General features: G+C 36.7%; 1 protein-coding gene across 2 annotated transcripts in view; it reads right to left on the bottom strand.

The window, feature by feature from the left end:
- Positions 1 to 41: 41 nt before the first annotated feature.
- LOC117332678 (ABC transporter B family member 25-like) overlaps positions 42 to 26608 on the bottom strand; it is a 38610-nt gene continuing 12043 nt past the window's right edge. For both annotated transcript variants that reach the window (XM_033891677.1, XM_033891676.1), the window contains exons 8-17: positions 20348 to 20536; positions 19424 to 19552; positions 14663 to 14736; positions 12440 to 12533; positions 9664 to 9725; positions 8686 to 8812; positions 7489 to 7622; positions 7141 to 7311; positions 6160 to 6282; positions 42 to 632 (exon numbers count right to left, since the gene is read on the bottom strand). In XM_033891677.1, the coding sequence (XP_033747568.1) occupies positions 417 to 632; positions 6160 to 6282; positions 7141 to 7311; positions 7489 to 7622; positions 8686 to 8812; positions 9664 to 9725; positions 12440 to 12533; positions 14663 to 14736; positions 19424 to 19552; positions 20348 to 20536 (1319 nt within the window). In that variant the 3' untranslated portion in view covers positions 42 to 416. The remainder of the gene's footprint in view (positions 633 to 6159; positions 6283 to 7140; positions 7312 to 7488; positions 7623 to 8685; positions 8813 to 9663; positions 9726 to 12439; positions 12534 to 14662; positions 14737 to 19423; positions 19553 to 20347; positions 20537 to 26608) is intronic.

Raw genomic sequence — 26608 nt, forward strand, 5'->3', positions numbered from 1 at the left:
TATCAAAGCATGCCAATGTTCCAATATCCTGATGTTAGGGCTCTTAGTTATTGAGAAGTTGTTTAAAAGATTTTAACACTTTGGATCTTTTAACCTTGAGAGTATATTAAGGTCATTCATTTGAATACCTTTGGTAACCCTTAATCCAAGCATGAAACTGGCCCAATACCCTGACCCTGGGCCTATTGGCCATTGTGAAGAGGTCATTTTATTTGTTTTATAACACATTTAACCTCAATGACCTTGAAATCAAGTCAAGGAACATCGTAGCTATTTATATCACCATGCTACTGGCCCAATATGATAACCCTTGGCCTCTAGGTCAAAAATGTAAATTGTTTATGACACACGACGTTAGACAAAAGGAGATCGCAATAGGTCACTAAAGAATGAAAATGCCCCTAACATCCCTGTTGTCAGTGTAGAGAAGTTGAGTGACTGTCACTATCCCCGATGGTGAAAATTGTGTCTTTTTTGTTGTCGTTTCCATCGTCCTCTGTAGCCGGCCCATTTAACGAGGCATTCCCAGCCATGAGCTGTCGTAGAACGAGGCGTTTGTATACACCATCTTTAGAAATCAGTTCATCATGAGTGCCACTCTCTGCTACAACTCCTTTATCTATCACGATCACCTGGAAAGACAACAAGAGGCCCATGGGTCTTAATGGTCGTGTGAGTTGTAAAATACATACTGATACTCGATGTTGTTATTAAATTATGAATTACAACATTCGACCAGTTCAAGGTCATTCAACTGAGCAAACCATTTTGGTATGTTTTCAAAGCAAACATAACATAACAAACATAAAAAAGACGATATGGTCAATGACTTATTTTGTTGTTCCTCTATACAATGTTTTATGTACTTTGTGATAGTTTTGATAAGTGTACACATTGAGTTTATTCAGTATATTAAACATCAGACAAGAGGCCCAGAGGGTCTAGTACATCGCTCACCTGGATATTTCAGTAATAATGGAAAAATACTCTAATTTAAGTAATACACTACTGTATTTCGAATATTTTCCTACTTTTGTACTGCCTCTCCCAACAATGGTTCAAACTACCAGTGGACTAAATCCTGTCATTCTTGAAAAAGAAAAAGTATTCCCTTTTTGTTGTTGTTGCTTTATTTCCCCTATATATTCGACCCCCTTTCTCCTGCCCCAAGGCTGTCACATCCTTCACTTATACAACACATAACATTGACAAATAATTCATCAGACCACATTTCATCAAAATCAATTAAGTTGTCAATACATGTAACTCTGTAAGTTAATGTTGAATAATCATTTTCGAACTCGTCCAAAATCTTGACGATATAAAGCTACATACAAAGATTCGTCAAACTTGGTTTATATTTACTTCAGTTATCGTGTTCACAAGGTCCAATATATTATTACAAAGGGCAATAACTCTGTAAGTTACTGATGAATAATTCCATTTTCGAACTTGTTCGAGATCTTGTTGATATTTGACTTCATACAAAGATTCATCAAACTTGGTTTATATTTACTCAAGTTATTGTTACAAGGAAATTGTTGACAGACGGACGTACAGTCGGACACAAGATGTCAGATGCCATGATATGGCATATGCTCACCTTGGTCCTTTGGACAAAGTGAGCTAATACATTAATACACGGTTTAGGTGGCAATGGCCTGTGTACACATCAAGTTAATTCTGTATATTAAACATTTGATACATTAATACACAGTTTAGGTGGCGATGGCCTGTGTACACAGTTTAGGTGGTGATGACCTGTGTACACAGTTTAGGTGGTGATGGCCTGTGTACACGGTTTAGGTGGTGATGACCTGTGTACACAGTTTAGGTGGTGATGGCCTGTGTACACAGTTTAGGTGGTGATGGCCTGTGTACACAGTTTAGGTGGTGATGGCCTGTGTACACAGTTTAGGTGGTGATGGCCTGTGTACACAGTTTAGGTGGGGATGACCTGTGTACACAGTTTAGGTTGGGATGACCTGTGTACACAGTTTAGGTGGTGATGACCTGTGTACACAGTTTAGGTGGTGATGGCCTGTGTACACAGTTTAGGTGGTGATGGCCTGTGTACACGGTTTAGGTGGTGATGACCTGTGTACACAGTTTAGGTGGTGATGGCCTGTGTACACAGTTTAGGTGGGGATGGCCTGTGTACACGGTTTAGGTGGTGATGGCCTGTGTACACAGTTTAGGTGGTGATGGCCTGTGTACACAGTTTAGGTGGTGATGGCCTGTGTACACGGTTTAGGTGGTGATGACCTGTGTACACAGTTTAGGTGGTGATGGCCTGTGTACACAGTTTAGGTGGGGATGGCCTGTGTACACGGTTTAGGTGGTGATGGCCTGTGTACACAGTTTAGGTGGTGATGACCTGTGTACACAGTTTAGGTGGTGATGGCCTGTGTACACAGTTTAGGTGGTGATGGCCTGTGTACACAGTTTAGGTGGTGATGACCTGTGTACACAGTTTAGGTGGTGATGGCCTGTGTACACAGTTTAGGTTGGGATGACCTGTGTACACAGTTTAGGTGGTGATGACCTGTGTACACAGTTTAGGTGGTGATGGCCTGTGTACACAGTTTAGGTGGGGATGGCCTGTGTACACGGTTTAGGTGGTGATGGCCTGTGTACACAGTTTAGGTGGTGATGACCTGTGTACACGGTTTAGGTGGTGATGGCCTGTGTACACAGTTTAGGTGGTAATGGCCTGTGTACACAGTTTAGGTGGTGATGACCTGTGTACACAGTTTAGGTGGTGATGGCCTGTGTACACAGTTTAGGTGGTGATGGCCTGTGTACACAGTTTAGGTGGTGATGACCTGAGTACACAGTTTAGGTGGTGATGACCTGTGTACACAGTTTAGGTGGTGATGGCCTGTGTACACAGTTTAGGTGGTGATGGCCTGTGTACACAGTTTAGGTGGTGATGGCCTGTGTACACAGTTTAGGTGGCGATGGCCTGTGTACACAGTTTAGGTGGCGATGGCCTGTGTACACAGTTTAGGTGGTGATGGCCTGTGTACACAGTTTAGGTGGTGATGACCTGTGTACACAGTTTAGGTGGTGATGGCCTGTGTACACAGTTTAGGTGGGGATGACCTGTGTACACAGTTTAGGTGGTGATGGCCTGTGTACACAGTTTAGGTGGTGATGGCCTGTGTACACAGTTTAGGTGGTGATGGCCTGTGTACACAGTTTAGGTGGTGATGGCCTGTGTACACGGTTTAGGTGGTGATGGCCTGTGTACACAGTTTAGGTGGTGATGGCCTGTGTACACAGTTTAGGTGGTGATGGCCTGTGTACACAGTTTAGGTGGTGATGGCCTGTGTACACAGGTTTAGGTGGTGATGACCTGTGTACACAGTTTAGGTGGTGATGGCCTGTGTACACAGTTTAGGTGGTGATGGCCTGTGTACACAGTTTAGGTGGTGATGGCCTGTGTACACAGTTTAGGTGGTGATGGCCTGTGTACACAGTTTAGGTGGTGATGGCCTGTGTACACAGTTTAGGTGGGGATGACCTGTGTACACAGTTTAGGTGGTGATGGCCTGTGTACACAGTTTAGGTGGTGATGGCCTGTGTACACGGTTTAGGTGGTGATGGCCTGTGTACACAGTTTAGGTGGTGATGGCCTGTGTACACAGTTTAGGTGGTGATGGCCTGTGTACACGGTTTAGGTGGTGATGGCCTGTGTACACAGTTTAGGTGGTGATGGCCTGTGTACACAGTTTAGGTGGTGATGACCTGTGTACACAGTTTAGGTGGTGATGGCCTGTGTACACAGTTTAGGTGGTGATGACCTGTGTACACAGTTTAGGTGGTGATGGCCTGTGTACACGGTTTAGGTGGTGATGGCCTGTGTACACAGTTTAGGTGGTGATGACCTGTGTACACAGTTTAGGTGGCGATGGCCTGTGTACACAGTTTAGGTGGCGATGGCCTGTGTACACAGTTTAGGTGGTGATGGCCTGTGTACACAGTTTAGGTGGTGATGGCCTGTGTACACGGTTTAGGTGGTGATGGCCTGTGTACACAGTTTAGGTGGTGATGGCCTGTGTACACGGTTTAGGTGGTGATGGCCTGTGTACACGGTTTAGGTGGCGATGGCCTGTGTACACAGTTTAGGTGGCGATGGCCTGTGTACACGGTTTAGGTGGTGATGGCCTGTGTACACGGTTTAGGTGGTGATGACCTGTGTACACGGTTTAGGTGGCGATGGCCTGTGTACACGGTTTAGGTGGCGATGGCCTGTGTACACGGTTTAGGTGGGGATGGCCTGTGTACACGGTTTAGGTAGCGATGGCCTGTGTACACAGTTTAGGTGGTGATGACCTGTGTACACAGTTTAGGTGGTGATGACCTGTGTACACAGTTTAGGTGGTGATGGCCTGTGTACACAGTTTAGGTGGCGATGACCTGTGTACACAGTTTAGGTGGTGATGGTCTGTGTACACGGTTTAGGTGGTGATGGCCTGTGTACACAGTTTAGGTGGTGATGGCCTGTGTACACAGTTTAGGTAGCGATGGCCTGTGTACACAGTTTAGGTGGTGATGACCTGTGTACACAGTTTAGGTGGTGATGGCCTGTGTACACAGTTTAGGTAGTGATGGCCTGTGTACACAGTTTAGGTGGTGATGGCCTGTGTACACAGTTTAGGTGGTGATGACCTGTGTACACAGTTTAGGTGGTGATGACCTGTGTACACAGTTTAGGTGGTGATGACCTGTGTACACAGTTTAGGTGGTGATGGCCTGTGTACACATTTTAGGTGGTGATGACCTGTGTACACAGTTTAGGTGGTGATGACCTGTGTACACAGTTTAGGTGGTGATGGCCTGTGTACACAGTTTAGGTGGTGATGACCTGTGTACACGGTTTAGGTGGTGATGGCCTGTGTACACGGTTTAGGTTGGGATGACCTGTGTACACAGTTTAGGTGGTGATGGCCTGTGTACACAGTTTAGGTGGTGATGGCCTGTGTACACAGTTTAGGTGGCGATGGCCTGTGTACACAGTTTAGGTGGTGATGGCCTGTGTACACAGTTTAGGTGGTGATGACCTGTGTACACAGTTTAGGTGGTGATGACCTGTGTACACAGTTTAGGTGGTGATGGCCTGGATGTTAGGTCTATCTACCTAGCTGTATTGGATGTGCCGTTCAATGATAGTAACTCATATGTACATGTATAATTATGACAATAACTATAAGTCTATATCTTTTGTTAGATATATCTCCTACAGGGTATTGTGTTAATCTTGTGAGTTATCTCCCTTTAATTACTATAAGGTTAATCTCTAGACTTTGACTTCCCTTTCCTCTGACTTCTCTGACCTTTGACCTCCCTGACCTTTGCCATCCAATCATGAACTATAAGATGTGTGATATCCCTGACCTTTGACTTCCCTGACCTTTGACCTCCCATCATGAACATTAAGATGTTTGATATCCCTGACCTTTGACATCCCTGACCTTTGACCTCCCATCATGAACATTAAGATGTGTGATATCCCCGACCTTTGACCTCCGATCACGAACATTAAAATGTGTGATATCCCTGACTATGACTTTCCTGACCTTTGACCTCCCCGTCATGAACATTAAGATGTGTGATATCCCTGACCTTTGACCTCCCATCATGAACATTAAGATGTGTGATATCCCTGACCTTTGACCTCCCATCATGAACATTAAGATGTGTGATATCCCCGACCTTTGACCTCCGATCACGAACATTAAAATGTGTGATATCCCTGACTATGACTTTCCTGACCTTTGACCTCCCCGTCATGAACATTAAGATGTGTGATATCCCTGACCTTTGACCTCCCATCATGAACATTAAGATGTGTGATATCCCTGACCTTTGACCTCCCATCATGGACATTAAGATGTGTGATATCCCCGACCTTTGACCTCCGATCACGAACATTAAGATGTGTGATATCCCTGACTATGACTTTCCTGACCTTTGACCTCCCCATCATGAACATTAAGATGTGTGATATCCCTGACCTTTGACTTCCCCGACCTTTGACCTCCCATCATGAACATTAAGATGTGTGATATCCCTGACCTTTGACTTCCCCGACCTTTGACCTCCCATCATGGACATTAAGATGTGTGATATCCCCGTAGAGGATTGAGACTTTACCTGAGTAGCGTTTCTGACAGTTGATAACCTGTGGGCAATCACTATAACGGTGCGCCCCTTCATGGCTCGCTCCACGGCTTCCTGGACCAGATGTTCACTCTCAGCATCCAATGCACTGGTCGCCTGATAATGTAAAATGGAAACCTTTAGATATCACAAGTCTTAGTGTGAACATTATTACAGTTAATTCTTCATTTTGTTTCAGGAATCTTATGGAAACGTATTTAACGATCATAAACACATAGTAGCACCATGATTTATATTTATGTTGTAATATTTGATTTCTTGAAAGTGAAGTGTAGACAAGACCCTGGGCATTCATTTAAAGATTTGTACGGCCCTGTGACCTTGAAAGTAGGTCAAGGTCATTCTAAAACAAACTTTGTAGCCCTTCATTCCAACATTCCACTGGATCAATATCATGACCCTGGGCTTCTTGGTTTTAATACTTTTGACCCCTGTGACTTTGAAAGTAGGTTCAGAAGAAGTCGAAAATGTAAATTATTAACAATGCATGACACATGGACGGCTGGCGCTGGAAAAAATGTAATCGCAGTTGGTCCTTTGAGACTATGTCTAAAGATGTTCTCCAGCATTAAGTAGTATAATTCAGTGGTGTCAACCATCCCGGATTACGCGGGAAGTGCCTGGAAAATCATTTAAATTTCACCTAAATCCTGATTTAGTACATTTCCTGAATCAGGGTTAAATTTATCCCGGATTTGAGCAATCATCCCTCATAAAACCCCGGACATCTCGGACACTTCAACCCTGGACTGAATGTGTAAACGAAATGCCCCAACCACCTGTTATGATTACTGTTAGCTGGCCTGGGGCTTGGTGAGGAGGAGTCGGTCACGGTGCGTGCCGACCGGTGTACTTAGAATTAGATGTTGTAATTATTAATTACAACATCTACAGTTACTTAAGCTTTTCCATGAGTGCCTAAACATTATGTGATCGCAGAAAGAGAAATCTAACCTCGTCCAGTAGGAGTAGAACAGGATCCATTATGAGAGCGCGGGCGATGGCTATACGTTGTTTTTGTCCCCCTGAGAGACGGATCCCCCGTTCACCAACTAGTGTCTCGTAACCTTTCTCAAACTCGCTGATAAAGCCGTGGGCATTGGCTTGTTTAGCTGCCTCCTGAATCTGTAGGGATTAAAACAGTATTGTCATTACCTCAGAAATCTTACTGACTTTAACAGGCTATTAATCAAGTAATGCTCTGACTCGGTTTCTGACAAATGACTACAAATGATTGTGCCCTTCATGTATATTCAATAGTATTAGCAAAAGCGTGGTCGTTAAGTGTTGAAGAGAACTGACCTCAGCATCTGTTGCAGTCTTGCCATAGGCGATATTCTCCTTGATGCTACAGGCAAACAGTGTGGGTTCCTGACTAACCATGGCAATCTTCTGACGGAACCAGCGTGGCTCTAGTTCACGGAGATTGTTACTTCCTGGAACAAATAACGAATGTACAGGGTTAAAGTCTTACATCACAGAACAAGTGGCCCATGGGTCTGTATGGTCATCTGACAAAAACTTACAGCAGAATCTTCCCAGAGAATCAAACCAGACTTATAATTTATCATAGAACAAGAGGCCCATGGGTCTGTATGGTCATCTGACAAAAACATACAGCAGAATCTTCCCAGAGAATCAAACCAGACTTATAATTTATCATAGAACAAGAGGCCCATGGGTCTGTATGGTCATCTGACAAAAACTTACAGCAATGACATGCCCTTCTATCAAAAGGGATCAAACCAAATTTATAATAATTATTATATCATGCCCTCCTCCAATGAGGTTACAGACCAAATTTGGTTGTAATCCATTCAGGAATGAAGGAGAAGTAGCATTTTAAAGAAAAAAATCACTTCTGGGCCCCGCCCCTCTGTCCAGTGCTCGGTCCAGTCTCACTTGTAAATCAAGCCTGCCTTTCTTCAATATTGTTCATACCAAACTTGTTGTAATCTGTTAAGGCATTTAGGAGGTTTAGTGTTTTTAAAAGGAAAATTTCAGCCAAGTTCCCGGTTTGGGGTCCTGTCCTTCCATCTGTCCCGAGGAATCGGATAAAATTAACTTACAAATATGATTGGTTAGGACATCTCAGGATCATTTCAGGACAGTTTAAGCTCTGATCAAGTGGCTGAACTTGAGAAGTTTGAAATGTGGAAATCTTATGTATGGCAGATGACGACAAACCAAGCACAATGACTATGTGTAAAAAATGTGAAAATGTATCAAAACAAAAAATAACATACCTTAACATAATTATGTGTATAAAAACAATTTTATCAGCAAGTTTGACAAATTAATCAGAAGGGCAATACAATCATATCATAATCATTATATCAGATAGTTGGTATAATGTCCCACTTATCTCTCAGACAAAGGACATCTTTGATTTCCTTGAAACTAAGGGGAAGTCATCATACAGTGCTAATGACTTGGGTAATACCGATCGTGAACACAATGCCATGAGATTTAGAGAACCCGGATATCGTATCTACAAACCTAAAGACACTGTGCCTGAGTCAGGGTCGTAGAATCTTTCTATCAGATTGACGATAGTTGATTTTCCTCCACCAGAGGGCCCCACCAGTGCCAACACTTTACCTGGCTCTAAGGTAAATGAAATGCCCTGTAAAACCAAGTACAGCACTTTACAGAACGGCGATACAAAAATTAATGTACTGTAACTTATAAAGACATTTATTATCAAGTGTTCATGCTTAGAATCAGAAGACCTACCAACAAGATCAGAAGAGCAATATCTTCTGAACAACAAGATATGTATGTGGTTTGTCAACAAGTGCAATCAATGATTGCGAAAGCTCACCGGCGGCAGCAATCACACCATGCATTCATTTTTTGTGTATGTATAAGCATGTCATTTTGAAATTGTATGTCACATAATATCGCTCCTAGACCTCTAATGGATGTATAAACCAAAAAAGAAGGGTGTTGACTTACAAGCTTTTCAAAACTTACCACCAAATTCTTTAAAGAGGGTTTTTGTGCCAAAATTCTTCAAAGAAGGTTTTTGTGCCAAAAAAAGTCCACAAAATGGTAAAACGCGAAAAAATCACAATTCTTTTCTTTTCTGCATGATTTTGCCATAACTTTACTCTTAGACCTCTAATGAATGTATAAACCAAATTAGAAGGGTGTGAGGTGTATACTTTTGGACTTTCAAAAACTGATCTCAAAAACTTTAAAGTGGGGTTGGATGCTGACGCGGATACCGGTGAGCTAATAAAAACAACAGATAGCGATTGATGGCTATACGTCATCCTGGCCCTTCAGGTCAAATGACCTAAAGCTTCAACACAGAAGGAACGTGTCTCTTGAGATGTGATCACCACAGAGTTATCTCCCCTTGTGGATGTTCAGAGACAACTATATACGTAGTAGGCATTTAGTTTTGATTTCTAGAAATAGTTAACAATGATCAAACTAAATACACAATATATAAACCCAGGTGACACCTACCTTGAGGACTTCAGTTTCTGGACGAGATGGATATGTGAACTTGACATTGTCAAACTCGACCCCTGTAAATCAGAAATACCAGTGAGAACATTAAATTTTCATGGACTATTAAATATCATATCAAATATTTTCATATCAATAAGCTGACAATGTGGTGTAAGATATAGAAATCTAAGAATCATTATTATTAAATTTCAATATCACATACAAAAAAACATTCTCTTGGAGGGGGATGAGGATGACTTGTGAGGGGACGAGGATGACTTGTGAGGGGACGAGGATGACTTGTGAGGGGACGAGGATTACTGGTGAGGGGACGACGATTACTGGTGAGGGGACGACGATTACTGGTGAGGGGATGAGGATTACTGGTGAGGGGATAGGATTACTGGTGAGGGGATGAGGATTACTGGTGAGGGGATGAGGATTACTGGTGAGGGGATGAGGATTACTGGTGAGGGGATGAGGATTACTGGTGAGGGGATGAGGATTACTGGTGAGGGGATGAGGATTACTGGTGAGGGGATAGGATTACTGGTGAGGGGATGAGGATTACTTGTGAGGGGATGAGGATTACTGGTGAGGGGATGAGGATTACTGGTGAGGGGATGAGGATTACTGGTGAGGGGATGAGGATTACTGGTGAGGGGATGAGGATTACTGGTGAGGGGATGAGGATTACTGGTGAGGGGATGAGGATTACTGGTGAGGGGACGATGATTACTGGTGAGGGGATGAGGATTACTGGTGAGGGAACGATGATTACTGGTGAGGGGATGAGGATTACTGGTGAGGTGATGAGGATTCCTGGTGAGGTGATGAGGATTACTTGTGAGGGGATGAGAATTACTGGTGAGGGGATGAGGATTACTTGTGAGGGGATAGGATTACTGGTGAGGGGATGAGGATTACTGGTGAGGGGACGAGGATTACTGGTGAGGGGATGAGGATTACTGGTGAGGGGACAAGGATTACTTGTGAGGGGACGAGGATTACTGGTGAGGTGATGAGGATTACTAGTGAGGGGATGAGGATTACTGGTGAGGGGATGAGGATTACTGGTGAGGGGATGAGGATTACTGGTGAGGGGACGATGATTACTTGTGAGGGGACGAGGATTACTGATGAGGTGATGAGGATTACTGATGAGGGGACGAGGATTACTGGTGAGGGGACGAGGATTACTGGTGAGGGGACGATGATTACTGGTGAGGGGATGAGGATTACTGGTGAGGGGATAGGATTACTGGTGAGGGGATGAGGATTACTGGTGAGGGGATGAGGATGACTTGTGAGGGGATGAGGATTACTGGTGAGGGGATAGGATTACTGGTGAGGGGATGAGGATTACTGGTGAGGGGATGAGGATTACTGGTGAGGGGATGAGGATTACTGGTGAGGGGATGAGGATTACTGGTGAGGGGATGAGGATTACTGGTGAGGGATGAGGATTACTGGTGAGGGGATGAGGATTACTGGTGAAGGGACGAGGATTACTGGTGAGGGGATGAGGATTACTGGTGAGGGGATGAGGATTACTGGTGAGGGGATGAGGATTACTGGTGAGGGGATGAGGATTACTGGTGAGAGGATGAGGATTACTGGTGAGGGGACGAGGATTACTGGTGAGGGGACGAGGATTACTGGTGAGGGGATGAGGATTACTGGTGAGGGGATGAGGATTACTGGTGAGGGGACGATGATTACTGGTGAGGGGACGATGATTACTGGTGAGGGGATGAGGATTACTGGTGAGGGGACGAGGATTACTGGTGAGGGGATGAGGATTACTGGTGAGGGGACGAGGATTACTGGTGAGGGGACGAGGATTACTGGTGAGGGGATGAGGATTACTGGTGAGGGGATGAGGATTACTGGTGAGGGGATGAGGATTACTGGTGAGGGGACGATGATTACTGGTGAGGGGATGAGGATTACTGGTGAGGGGATGAGGATTACTGGTGAGGGGACGATGATTACTGGTGAGGGGATGACGATTACTGGTGAGGGGACGAGGATTACTGGTGAGGGGACGAGGATTACTGGTGAGGGGATGAGGATTACTTGTGTATTCTAAATTAGAGTACTGTACACAAGTTTAGATTGATAAAACAGACGTTGCTTTAAATGTACAGAAATATAAACAAGAGGAGTTAACTTACGAATACCATAAATCATAACAATACCAGCACCAGAGTGTATCAGACATCAGGGTCATCAAAACTCTTTTTTATCAGTAATAAGGGATTTTCTACCACAATACGCCATGTTATTCAACTCTCAGACCATCAGTTAATCATCACAGCTGTTGATTAACAATCTGTTTATACCACACGTGGTATAAACTCTGTACGCATTTCGATTGGCTAACACGGTGAACTTTGACCCAAGCTGCAATTGTTATTGACGTCATCAATAATCTAATGACGTCACATCACCGGGTCCCGGACGTCACCGGTACACTTTATTTGCATATGCGAAATTATACTTGGCCACGTTTCCCTTTGATTCAAGCCGATATTATTGTGGTAGAAACAGGTCACACGACTCGAAATTGTTGGATATGGAATTTATTTCACACGAGTAAGTTATTTTTTAAAAGTTGCAAAAAACACTCGCTAAAGCTCGTGTCTTTTGTAACTTTTAAAAAATAACTTACTCGTGTGAAATAAATTCCATATCCAACAACCACTCGTTGTGTAACCTCTATATATCCACTCCGACTGTTACAAAACAACCCTCTCTGTAACAAACATCTACTTCCTCGTCAACTTACTTCCATCTATAGATCCAAGGACTACACCATTCTCGTTGGAGACTTTCGGTTGTCGGTCCAACAAATCAAATATTCGTATGGATGCCCCAACAGCCTATAGGAAGGAAATCATTGATAGAACTTATTACTCTAGACAATATCTCAATGTAGGAATGAATACATTTGTATAGATTATAAATACATGTGTTAACATGAGTTCTGGACTCAGTTAATTATAGTAGTACATCATTCTGTAGTACATCATTCTATAGTACATCTGTAGTACATCATTCTGTAGTACATCTGTAGTACATCATTCTATAGTACATCATTCTGTAGTACATCATTCTGTAGTACATCATTCTGTAGTATCATTCTGTAGTACATCATTCTGTAGTACATCATTCTGTAGTATATCATTCTGTAGTACATCTGTAGTACATCAATCTGTAGTACATCATTCTGTAGTACATCATTCTGTAGTACATCATTCTATAGTACATCTGTAGTACATCATTCTGTAGTACATCATTCTGTAGTACATCATTCTGTAGTACATCATTCTGTAGTACATCTGTAGTACATCATTCTGTAGTACATCATTCTGTAGTACATCATTCTGTAGTATATCTGTAGTACATCATTCTGTAGTACATCTGTAGTACATCATTCTGTAGTACATCATTCTGTAGTACATCATTCTGTAGTACATCAATCTGTAGTACATCATTCTGTAGTACATCTGTAGTACATCATTCTGTAGTACATCAATCTGTAGTACATCTTTCTGTAGTACATCATTCTGTAGTACATCTGTAGTACATCATTCTATAGTACATCTGTAGTACATCATTCTGTAGTACATCATTCTGTAGTACATCAATCTGTAGTACATCATTCTGTAGTACATCATTCTGTAGTACATCTTTCTGTAGTAGTACATCTGTAGTACATCATTCTGTAGTACATCATTCTGTAGTACATCATTCTGTAGTACATCTGTAGTACATCTTTCTGTAGTACATCATTCTGTGGTACATCTGTAGTATCATTATACTTTCTGTAGTACATCATTCTGTGGTACATCATTCTGTGGTACATATGTAGTACATCATTCTGTAGTACATCTGTAGTACATCATTATATAGTACATCTGTAGTACATCATTCTGTGGTACATCATTCTGTAGTTCGTCATTCTGTGGTACATCTGTAGTACATCATTCTGTAGTACATCATTCTGTAGTATATCTGTAGTACATCATTCTGTAGTACATCATTCAATCTGTAGTACATCATTCTGTAGTACATCATTCTGTAGTACATCTGTAGTACATCATTCTATAGTACATCTGTAGTACATCATTCTGTAGTACATCATTCTGTAGTACATCAATCTGTAGTACATCATTCTGTAGTACATCATTCTGTAGTACATCAATCTGTAGTACATCATTCTGTAGTACATCTGTAGTACATCATTCTGTAGTACATCATTCTGGTATCTTAGTACATTCTGTAGTACATCATTCGATAGTACACTCTGTAGTACAATCAATCTCTGTAGTACATCATTCTGTGTACTGTAACATCATTCTGTAGTACATCTGTAGTACATCATTCTGTAGTACATCATTCTGTAGTACATCTGTAGTACATCATTCTGTAGTACATCATTTTGTAGTACATCATTCTGTAGTACATCTGTAGTACATCATTCTGTAGTACATCATTCTGTAGTACATCATTCTGTAGTACATCATTCTGTAGTACATCTGTAGTACATCATTCTATAGTACATCTGTAGTACATCATTTCTGTAGTACATCATTTTGTAGTACATCATTCTGTAGTACATCTGTAGTACATCATATCTCGTAGTACATCATTCTGTAGTACATCATTCTGTAGTACATCAGTGTCTCATATGTGACACTTCTGTAGTACATCATTCTGTATTACATCATTCTGTAGTACATCATTCTATAGTACATCTGTAGTACATCATTCTGTAGTACATCAATCTGTAGTACATACTTCTGTAGTACATCATTCTGTAGTACATACTTCTGTAGTACATCATTCTGTAGTACATCATTCTGTAGTACATCATTCTGTAGTATTTGTGTAGAACATCATTCTGTAGTACATCATTCTGTAGTACATCATTCTGTAGTACATCTGAAGTACATCTGTAGTACATCTGTAGTACATCAGATTCTGTTGTACATTTTTAACATCTAACCTGCATGAAATCCCCATACAGTGCTGTTGTGAAGGTGAAAGCCAAGGCCACTTGTAGTGTATACAGAAGGAAAGCTGGAACAGAAAAAAAAACAAAAATGTTATCACAAGGAAAGCTGGAACAGAAAAAAAACAAAAATGTTATCACAAGGAAAGCTGGAACAGAAAAAAAATGTTATCACAAGGAAAGCTGGAACAGGAAAAAAATGTTATCACAAGGAAAGCTGGAACAGAAAAAAAATGTTATCACAAGGAAAGCTGGAACAGAAAAAAAATGTTATCACAAGGAAAGCTGGAACAGAAAAAAAATGTTATCACAAGGAAAGCTGGAACAGAAAAAAAATGTTATCACAAGGAAAGCTGGAACAGAAAAAAAATGTTATCACAAGGAAAGCTGGAACAGAAAAAAAAAACAAAATGTTATCACAAGGAAAGCTGGAACAGAAAAAAAAACAAAAATTGTATCACAAGGAAAGCTGGAACAGAGAGAAAACAGAAAAGTTATCACAAGGAAAGCTGGAACAGAGAGAAAACAAAAATTATCACAAGGAAATAAATTGCTTAACAAGAGGCCAGAGGGTCTGTATTGCTCACCTGGTTGGATTTCACAAAAAATAATGTTCAATTTGTAAATAGCTTTATTTGTTGATGTTGTACAATGCAATATATGGTTATGGGATGACGATCTCATCTTCTTCAAAGATATAACCCAGAAATAAAGATATAACTCAGACACAAAGATATAACCCAGACACAAAGATATAACCCAGAAACAAAGATATAACCCAGACACAAAGATATAACCCAGAAACAAAGATATAACCCAGACACAAAGATATAACCCAGAAATAAAGATATAACCCAGACACAAAGATATAACCCAGAAACAAAGATATAACCCAGACACAAAGATATAACCCAGACACAAAGATATAACCCAGAAACAAAGATATAACCCAGACACAAAGATATAACCCAGAAACAAAGATATAACCCAGACACAAAGATATAACCCAGACACAAAGATATAACCCAGAAACAAAGATATAACCCAGACACAAAGATATAACCCAGAAACAAAGATATAACCCAGACACAAAGATATAACCCAGACACAAAGATATAACCCAGACACAAAGATATAACCCAGAAACAAAGATATAACCCAGACACAAAGATATAACCCAGACACAAAGATATAACCCAGACACAAAGATATAACCCAGACACAAAGATATAACCCAGACACAAAGATATAACCCAGACACAAAGATATAACCCAGAAACAAAGATATAACCCAGAAACAAAGATATAACCCAGACACAAAGATATAACCCAGAAACAAAGATATAACCCAGAAACAAAGATATAACCCAGACACAAAGATATAACCCAGACACAAAGATATAACCCAGACACAAAGATATAACCCAGAAACAAAGATATAACCCAGAAACAAAGATATAACCCAGAAACAAAGATATAACCCAGAAACAAAGATATAACCCAGACACAAAGATATAACCCAGAAACAAAGATATAACCCAGAAACAAAGATATAACCCAGACACAAAGATATAACCCAGAAACAAAGATAAACAAAGATATAACCCAGAAACAAAGATATAACCCAGAAACAAAGATATAACCCAGACACAAAGATATAACCCAGACACAAAGATATAACCCAGAAACAAAGATATAACCCAGACACAAAGATATAACCCAGACACAAAGATATAACCCAGACACAAAGATATAACCCAGACACAAAGATATAACCCAGAAACAAAGATATAACCCAGAAATAAAGATATAACCCAGAAATAAAGATATAACCCAGACACAAAGATATAACCCAGACACAAAGATATAACCCAGACACAAAGATATAACCCAGACACAAAGATATAACCCAGAAACAAAGATATAACCCAGAAACAAAGATATAACCCAGACACAAAGATATAACCCAGAAACAAAGATATAACCCAGAAACAAAGATATAACCCAGACACAAAGATATAACCCAGAAACAAAGATATAACCCAGACACAAAGATATAACCCAGACACAAAGATATAACCCAGAAACAAAGATATAACCCAGACACAAAGATATAACCCAGAAACAAAGATATAACCCAGAAACAAAGATATAACCCAGAAACAAAGATATAACCCAGACACAAAGATATAACCCAGACACAAAGATATAACCCAGACACAAAGATATAACCCAGACACAAAGATATAACCCAGAAATAAAGATAAACAAAGATATAACCCAGACACAAAGATATAACCCAGAAACAAAGATATAACTCAGACACAAAGATATAACCCAGACACAAAGATATAACCCAGACACAAAGATATAACCCAGACACAAAGATATAACCCAGAAACAAAGATATAACCCAGACACAAAGATATAACCCAGAAACAAAGATATAACCCAGACACAAAGATATAACCCAGACACAAAGATATAACCCAGAAATAAAGATATAACCCAGACACAAAGATATAACCCAGACACAAAGATATAACCCAGACACAAAGATATAACCCAGAAACAAAGATATAACCCAGACACAAAGATATAACCCAGAAACAAAGATATAACCCAGAAACAAAGATATAACCCAGAAATAAAGATATAACCCAGAAACAAAGATATAACCCAGACACAAAGATATAACCCAGACACAAAGATATAACCCAGACACAAAGATATAACCCAGACACAAAGATATAACCCAGACACAAAGATATAACCCAGACACAAAGATATAACCCAGACACAAAGATATAACCCAGAAACAAAGATATAACCCAGAAACAAAGATATAACCCAGAAACAAAGATAAACAAAGATATAACCCAGACACAAAGATATAACCCAGACACAAAGATATAACCCAGAAATAAAGATATAACCCAGACACAAAGATATAACCCAGACACAAATATATAACCCAGACACAAAGATATAACCCAGACACAAAGATATAACCCAGACACAAAGATATAACCCAGAAATAAAGATATAACCCAGACACAAAGATATAACCCAGACACAAAGATATAACCCAGACACAAAGATATAACCCAGAAATAAAGATATAACCCAGACACAAAGATATAACCCAGACACAAAGATATAACCCAGAAACAAAATATAACCCAGACACAAAGATATAACCCAGACACAAAGATATAACCCAGACACAAAGATATAACCCAGACACAAAGATATAACCCAGACACAAAGATATAACCCAGACACAAAGATATAACCCAGACACAAAGATATAACCCAGACACAAAGATATAACCCAGAAACAAAGATATAACCCAGAAACAAAGATATAACCCAGAAATAAAGATATAACCCAGAAACAAAGATATAACCCAGACACAAAGATATAACCCAGACACAAAGATATAACCCAGAAACAAAGATATAACCCAGACACAAAGATATAACCCAGACACAAAGATATAACCCAGACACAAAGATATAACCCAGACACAAAGATATAACCCAGAAACAAAGATATAACCCAGACACAAAGATATAACCCAGACACAAAGATATAACCCAGAAACAAAGACGACTCCAGGGAATGTTTTTACAACATGACAGTTTTTATCCCTTGATGTCCAGCAATGCTACATACATTTATGAGTTGGGGATTTCAACTGTTTCAAATATATAACCAAGAAACTAAGTCTCTTGGGGTTGGTAAGATTCCAAGGTTTATCTTAACAACATAATTGTGTTAATCTCTTTATGCCAAACAATGTAATACATGGTTATAGGGTGGGGAGTCTTAACAGTTTAAACAGACATTCTGAACACATCTCTCCTTCTCGCCTCCATTTAAAATCATTTAGGGCGAATTTAAAATGGGGCGAATATGTTTTGTGTTGCTCAAGGGCGGAAATAACCTGGGGCGAAAATTAACAGATATACAGTAGTATATAATTATAATCAAGTATGTTTATAATTATTATTTAGTATGTATAATTATTATTTAGTATGTATATAATTATTGTTTAGTACGTTTATAATTAGTATGTATATAATTATTATTTAGTATGTATATAATCATTATTTAGTATGTATATCATTATTATTTAGTATGTATATTATTATTTAGTATGTATATAATTATTATTTAGTAGGTATATAATTATTATTTAGTACGTTTATAATTATTATTTAGTATGTATATAATTATTATTAGTAGTATATAATTATTATTTAGTACGTTTATAATTATTATTTAGTATGTATATAATTATTATTTAGTATGTATATGATTATTATTTAGTACGTTTATAATTATTATTTAGTATGTATATAATTATTATTTAGTATGTGTATAATTATTATTTAGTATGTATATGATTATTATTTAGTAGGTATATAATTATTATTTAGTACGTTTATAATTATTATTTAGTATGTATATAATTATTATTTAGTATGTATATGATTATTATTTAGTACGTTTATAATTATTATTTAGTATGTATATAATTATTATTTAGTATGTATATAAATATTGTTTAGTATGTATAATTATTATTAAGTATGTATATAATTATTAAGTATGTATATAATTATTAAGTATGTATAAAATTATGATTAAGTAGGTATATGATTAAGTATGTATATTTAATTATGATTATGTATGTAAAACAACAAAGATACAAGGAAATGAAAAACAACAGATTATCTGTCACTTACAGGTAAGAATACCAGGTGTGAGGCCAGTCGGCGTGCCATGTTGGTTATCGTACACTAACTTTCCTCCATACCACAGCACAACAGTAATGGCCCCGTAGGCCACAGTCCCGATCACGCCGGTGAAACCACCTACAGAGAAAAGATCGTCTAGAGTGAAATCGAGACCCCACAGAGAGCTTACACAAAGGAGAAATATGTCTGTGAAACATGACCGAGTCCCGAGTTGATGTAAATGTGATGAGCTAAATACAAAACTAAACAAAAGCAAAAGACATGTGCCATTTTACTGTATATTATAGAATTGTATTTTACAAAAATGTATTTTATTTTACAGAACTGTATTTTATTTTTCAGAACATAATTTACAGAACCATTTTTTCCATTTGGGCTTCATGGTATTGATGCTTGATTCCTGACAAACGTTCAAACCAAATACCAGCAAGATAAAGGTAATTTGTGTTACAAACTCAGGAAACAGAATCCTAATCTGTTCAAAACCTATTGTCTGGAAATGTCCAAAAATAACTCACAATTATAATGTGTTAACCAAAGCTGACACTTACATCTGAGAGTACTGAGTAAACCCATCGAAATCCTAATATTTAAAGTCGAGTTATAAACAATGAAAGTATTCAGAGTCATAAATATTAAAATTATTTCGAGTTATGAATATTTTAAATATTCCGAGTTATAAATAATTAAAATATTCCGAGTTATAAATATTTAAAATATTCCCAGTTATAAATATTAAAATTATTCCAAATTATAAATATTAAAATTATTCCAAATTATAAATATTAAAATTATTCCGAGTTATAAATATTTAAAATATTCGGAGTTATAAATAATTAAAGTATTCTGAGTTATAAGAATTAAAAGTATGTCGAGTTATAAATCTGATGTTGTGAGGATCACACTGCTAACCTGTTACTAAAGCTAGTTTCTTTCCCACATTGTAACTCTCGTCAATCTCCACTCCATACATGTGCCCCGCCTTCCCTTCAGCCGAGAATGTCCGTACTGTCCTGATACTGGACAGACTTTCTTCTGCCATTGTTCCAGCATCTGCCAACTTATCCTGGAATTTCTTCCTCAATTTCTTTACCAGCTTTCCTGTAACATAAGACAACGGTAATTAAAAAATGTTATTCTGAAAACCTATATTAACATTACCTACATTGTACCTATATCAACACTTACCTACATTGTACCTATATTAACATTACCTACATTGTACCTATATTAACACTTACCTACATTGTACCTATATTAACACTTACCTACATTGTACCTATATTAATACTTACCTACATTGTACCTATATCAACACTTACCTACATTGTACCTATATTAACATTACCTACATTGTACCTATATTAATAATAACCTACATTGTACCTATATTAACACTTACCTACATTGTACCTATATCAATACTTACCTACATTGTACCTATATTAACACTTACCTACATTGTACCTATATTAACATTACCTACATTGTACCTATATCAACATTACCTACATTGTACCTATATTAACACTTACCTACATTGTACCTATATTAATACTTACCTACATTGTACCTATATTAATACTTACCTACATTGTACCTATATTAACACTTACCTACATTGTACCTATATCAACATTACCTACATTGTACCTATATTAATACTTACCTACATTGTACCTATATTAATACTTACCTACATTGTACCTATATTAACACTTACCTACATTGTACCTATATTAACACTTACCTACATTGTACCTATATTAACATTACCTACATTGTACCTATATTAATAATAACCTACATTGTACCTATATTAACAACTTACCTACATGGTACCTATATACTTTACCTACATTGTACCTATATTAATAATAACCTACATTGTACCTATATTAACACTTACCTACATTGTACCTATATTAACATTACCTACATTGTACCTATATTAATAATAACCTACATTGTACCTATATTAACACTTACCTACATTGTACCTATATTAACATTACCTACATTGTACCTATATTAATAATAACCTACATTGTACCTATATTAACACTTACCTACATTGTACCTATATTAACATTACCTACATTGTACCTATATCAACATTACCTACATTGTACCTATATTAACACTTACCTACATTGTACCTATATCAACATTACCTACATTGTACCTATATTAATACTTACCTACATTGTACCTATATTAACACTTACCTACATTGTACCTATATTAATACTTACCTACATTGTACCTATATTAACATTACCTACATTGTACCTATATTAACACTTACCTACATTGTACCTATATTAACATTACCTACATTGTACCTATATTAACACTTACCTACATTGTACCTATATTAATACTTACCTACATTGTACCTATATTAACACTTACCTACATTGTACCTATATTAACACTTACCTACATTGTACCTATATTAATACTTACCTACATTGTACCTATATTAACACTTACCTACATTGTACCTATATTAACATTACCTACATTGTACCTATATTAACATTACCTACATTGTACCTATATTAACACTTACCTACATTGTACCTATATCAACATTACCTACATTGTACCTATATTAACACTTACCTACATTGTACCTATATTAACACTTACCTACATTGTACCTATATCAACACTTACCTACATTGTACCTATATTAACACTTACCTACATTGTACCTATATTAACACTTACCTACATTGTACCTATATTAACACTTACCTACATTGTACCTATATCAACATTACCTACATTGTACCTATATTAATACTTACCTACATTGTACCTATATTAACACTTACCTACATTGTACCTATATTAACATTACCTACATTGTACCTATATTAACACTTACCTACATTGTACCTATATTAACACTTACCTACATTGTACCTATATTAACACTTACCTACATTGTACCTATATTAACACTTACCTACATTGTACCTATATTAACATTACCTACATTGTACCTATATTAACATTACCTACATTGTACCTATATTAACATTACCTACATTGTACCTATATAACACTTACCTACATTGTACCTATATTAACACTTACCTACATTGTACCTATATTAACATTACCTACATTGTACCTATATTAACACTTACCTACATTGTACCTATATTAACATTACCTACATTGTACCTATATTAACATTACCTACATTGTACCTATATTAACACTTACCTACATTGTACCTATATTAACACTTACCTACATTGTACCTATATTAACACTTACCTACATTGTACCTATATTAACACTTACCTACATTGTACCTATATTAACACTTACCTACATTGTACCTATATTAACACTTACCTACATTGTACCTATATTAACACTTACCTACATTGTACCTATATTAACACTTACCTACATTGTACCTATATTAACACTTACCTACATTGTACCTATATTAACATTACCTACATTGTACCTATATCAACACTTACCTACATTGTACCTATATTAACACTTACCTACATTGTACCTATATTAACATTACCTACATTGTACCTATATTAACACTTACCTACATTGTACCTATATTAACATTACCTACATTGTACCTATATTAACACTTACCTACATTGTACCTATATTAACACTTACCTACATTGTACCTATATTAACACTTACCTACATTGTACCTATATTAACACTTACCTACATTGTACCTATATTAACACTTACCTACATTGTACCTATATCAACATTACCTACATTGTACCTATATTAACACTTACCTACATTGTACCTATATTAACACTTACCTACATTGTACCTATATTAACACTTACCTACATTGTACCTATATTAACATTACCTACATTGTACCTATATTAACACTTACCTACATTGTACCTATATTAACATTACCTACATTGTACCTATATTAACACTTACCTACATTGTACCTATATTAACACTTACCTACATTGTACCTATATTAACATTACCTACATTGTACCTATATTAACACTTACCTACATTGTACCTATATCAACATTACCTACATTGTACCTATATTAACACTTACCTACATTGTACCTATATTAACACTTACCTACATTGTACCTATATTAACATTACCTACATTGTACCTATATTAACACTTACCTACATTGTACCTATATCAACATTACCTACATTGTACCTATATTAACATTACCTACATTGTACCTATATTAACACTTACCTACATTGTACCTATATTAACACTTACCTACATTGTACCTATATTAACACTTACCTACATTGTACCTATATTAACACTTACCTACATTGTACCTATATTAACACTTACCTACATTGTACCTATATTAACACTTACCTACATTGTACCTATATTAACACTTACCTACATTGTACCTATATTAACACTTACCTACATTGTACCTATATTAACATTACCTACATTGTACCTATATTAACACTTACCTACATTGTACCTATATTAACATTACCTACATTGTACCTATATTAACATTACCTACATTGTACCTATATCAACATTACCTACATTGTACCTATATTAACACATTACCCTACATTGTACCTATATTAACATTACCTACATTGTACCTATATTAACTACTTACCTACATTGTACCTATATTAACACTTACCTACATTGTACCTATATTAACACTTACCTACATTGTACCTATATCAACACTTACCTACATTGTACCTATATTAACATTACCTACATTGTACCTATATTAACATTACCTACATTGTACCTATATTAACACTTACCTACATTGTACCTATATTAACACTTACCTACATTGTACCTATATTAACACTTACCTACATTGTACCTATATTAACACTTACCTACATTGTACCTATATTACATTACCTACATTGTACCTATATTAACACTTACCTACATTGTACCTATATTAACATTACCTACATTGTACCTATATTAACATTACCTACATTGTACCTATATTAATACTTACCTACATTGTACCTATATTAACATTACCTACATTGTACCTATATTAACATTACCTACATTGTACCTATATTAACACTTACCTACATTGTACCTATATTAACACTTACCTACATTGTACCTATATTAACACTTACCTACATTGTACCTATATTAACACTTACCTACATTGTACCTATATTAATACTTACCTACATTGTACCTATATTAACACTTACCTACATTGTACCTATATTAACACTTACCTACATTGTACCTATATTAACACTTACCTACATTGTACCTATATTAACACTTACCTACATTGTACCTATATTAATACTTACCTACATTGTACCTATATTAACATTACCTACATTGTACCTATATTAACACTTACCTACATTGTACCTATATTAATACTTACCTACATTGTACCTATATAAACATTACCTACATTGTACCTATATTAACATTACCTACATTGTACCTATATTAACACTTACCTACATTGTACCTATATTAACACTTACCTACATTGTACCTATATTAACACTTACCTACATTGTACCTATATTAACACTTACCTACATTGTACCTATATTAACACTTACCTACATTGTACCTATATTAACATTACCTACATTGTACCTATATAAACATTACCTACATTGTACCTATATTAAACACTTACCTACATTGTACCTATATTAACATTACCTACATTGTACCTATATTAACACTTACCTACATTGTACCTATATTAACATTACCTACATTGTACCTATATTAACATTACCTACAATGTACCTATATTAACATTACCTACATTGTACCTATATTAACACTTACCTACATTGTACCTATATAACACTTACCTACATTGTACCTATATTAACACTTACCTACATTGTACCTATATTAACACTTACCTACATTGTACCTATATTAACATTACCTACATTGTACCTATATTAACATTACCTACATTGTACCTATATTAACATTACCTACATTGTACCTATATTAACACTTACCTACATTGTACCTATATCAACATTACCTACATTGTACCTATATTAACACTTACCTACATTGTACCTATATTAACACTTACCTACATTGTACCTATATTAACATTACCTACATTGTACCTATATTAACACTTACCTACATTGTACCTATATTAACACTTACCTACATTGTACCTATATCAACATTACCTACATTGTACCTATATTAACACTTACCTACATTGTACCTATATTAACACTTACCTACATTGTACCTATATTAACATTACCTACATTGTACCTATATTAACACTTACCTACATTGTACCTATATTAACACTTACCTACATTGTACCTATATTAACACTTACCTACATTGTACCTATATTAACACTTACCTACATTGTACCTATATTAACACTTACCTACATTGTACCTATATTAACATTACCTACATTGTACCTATATTAACACTTACCTACATTGTACCTATATTAATACTTACCTACATTGTACCTATATTAACACTTACCTACATTGTACCTATATTAACACTTACCTACATTGTACCTATATTAACACTTACCTACATTGTACCTATATTAATACTTACCTACATTGTACCTATATTAACACTTACCTACATTGTACCTATATTAACACTTACCTACATTGTACCTATATTAACACTTACCTACATTGTACCTATATTAACACTTACCTACATTGTACCTATATCAACACTTACCTACATTGTACCTATATTAACATTACCTACATTGTACCTATATTAACACTTACCTACATTGTACCTATATCAACATTACCTACATTGTACCTATATTAACACTTACCTACATTGTACCTATATTAACACTTACCTACATTGTACCTATATTAACACTTACCTACATTGTACCTATATTAACATTACCTACATTGTACCTATATCAACATTACCTACATTGTACCTATATTAACATTACCTACATTGTACCTATATTAACACTTACCTACATTGTACCTATATCAACACTTACCTACATTGTACCTATATTAATACTTACCTACATTGTACCTATATCAACACTTACCTACATTGTACCTATATTAACATTACCTACATAGTACCTATATTAACACTTACCTACATTG

Source organism: Pecten maximus, chromosome 8 (genome assembly GCF_902652985.1).
Source record: "Pecten maximus chromosome 8, xPecMax1.1, whole genome shotgun sequence".
Classification (NCBI taxonomy): domain Eukaryota; kingdom Metazoa; phylum Mollusca; class Bivalvia; order Pectinida; family Pectinidae; genus Pecten; species Pecten maximus.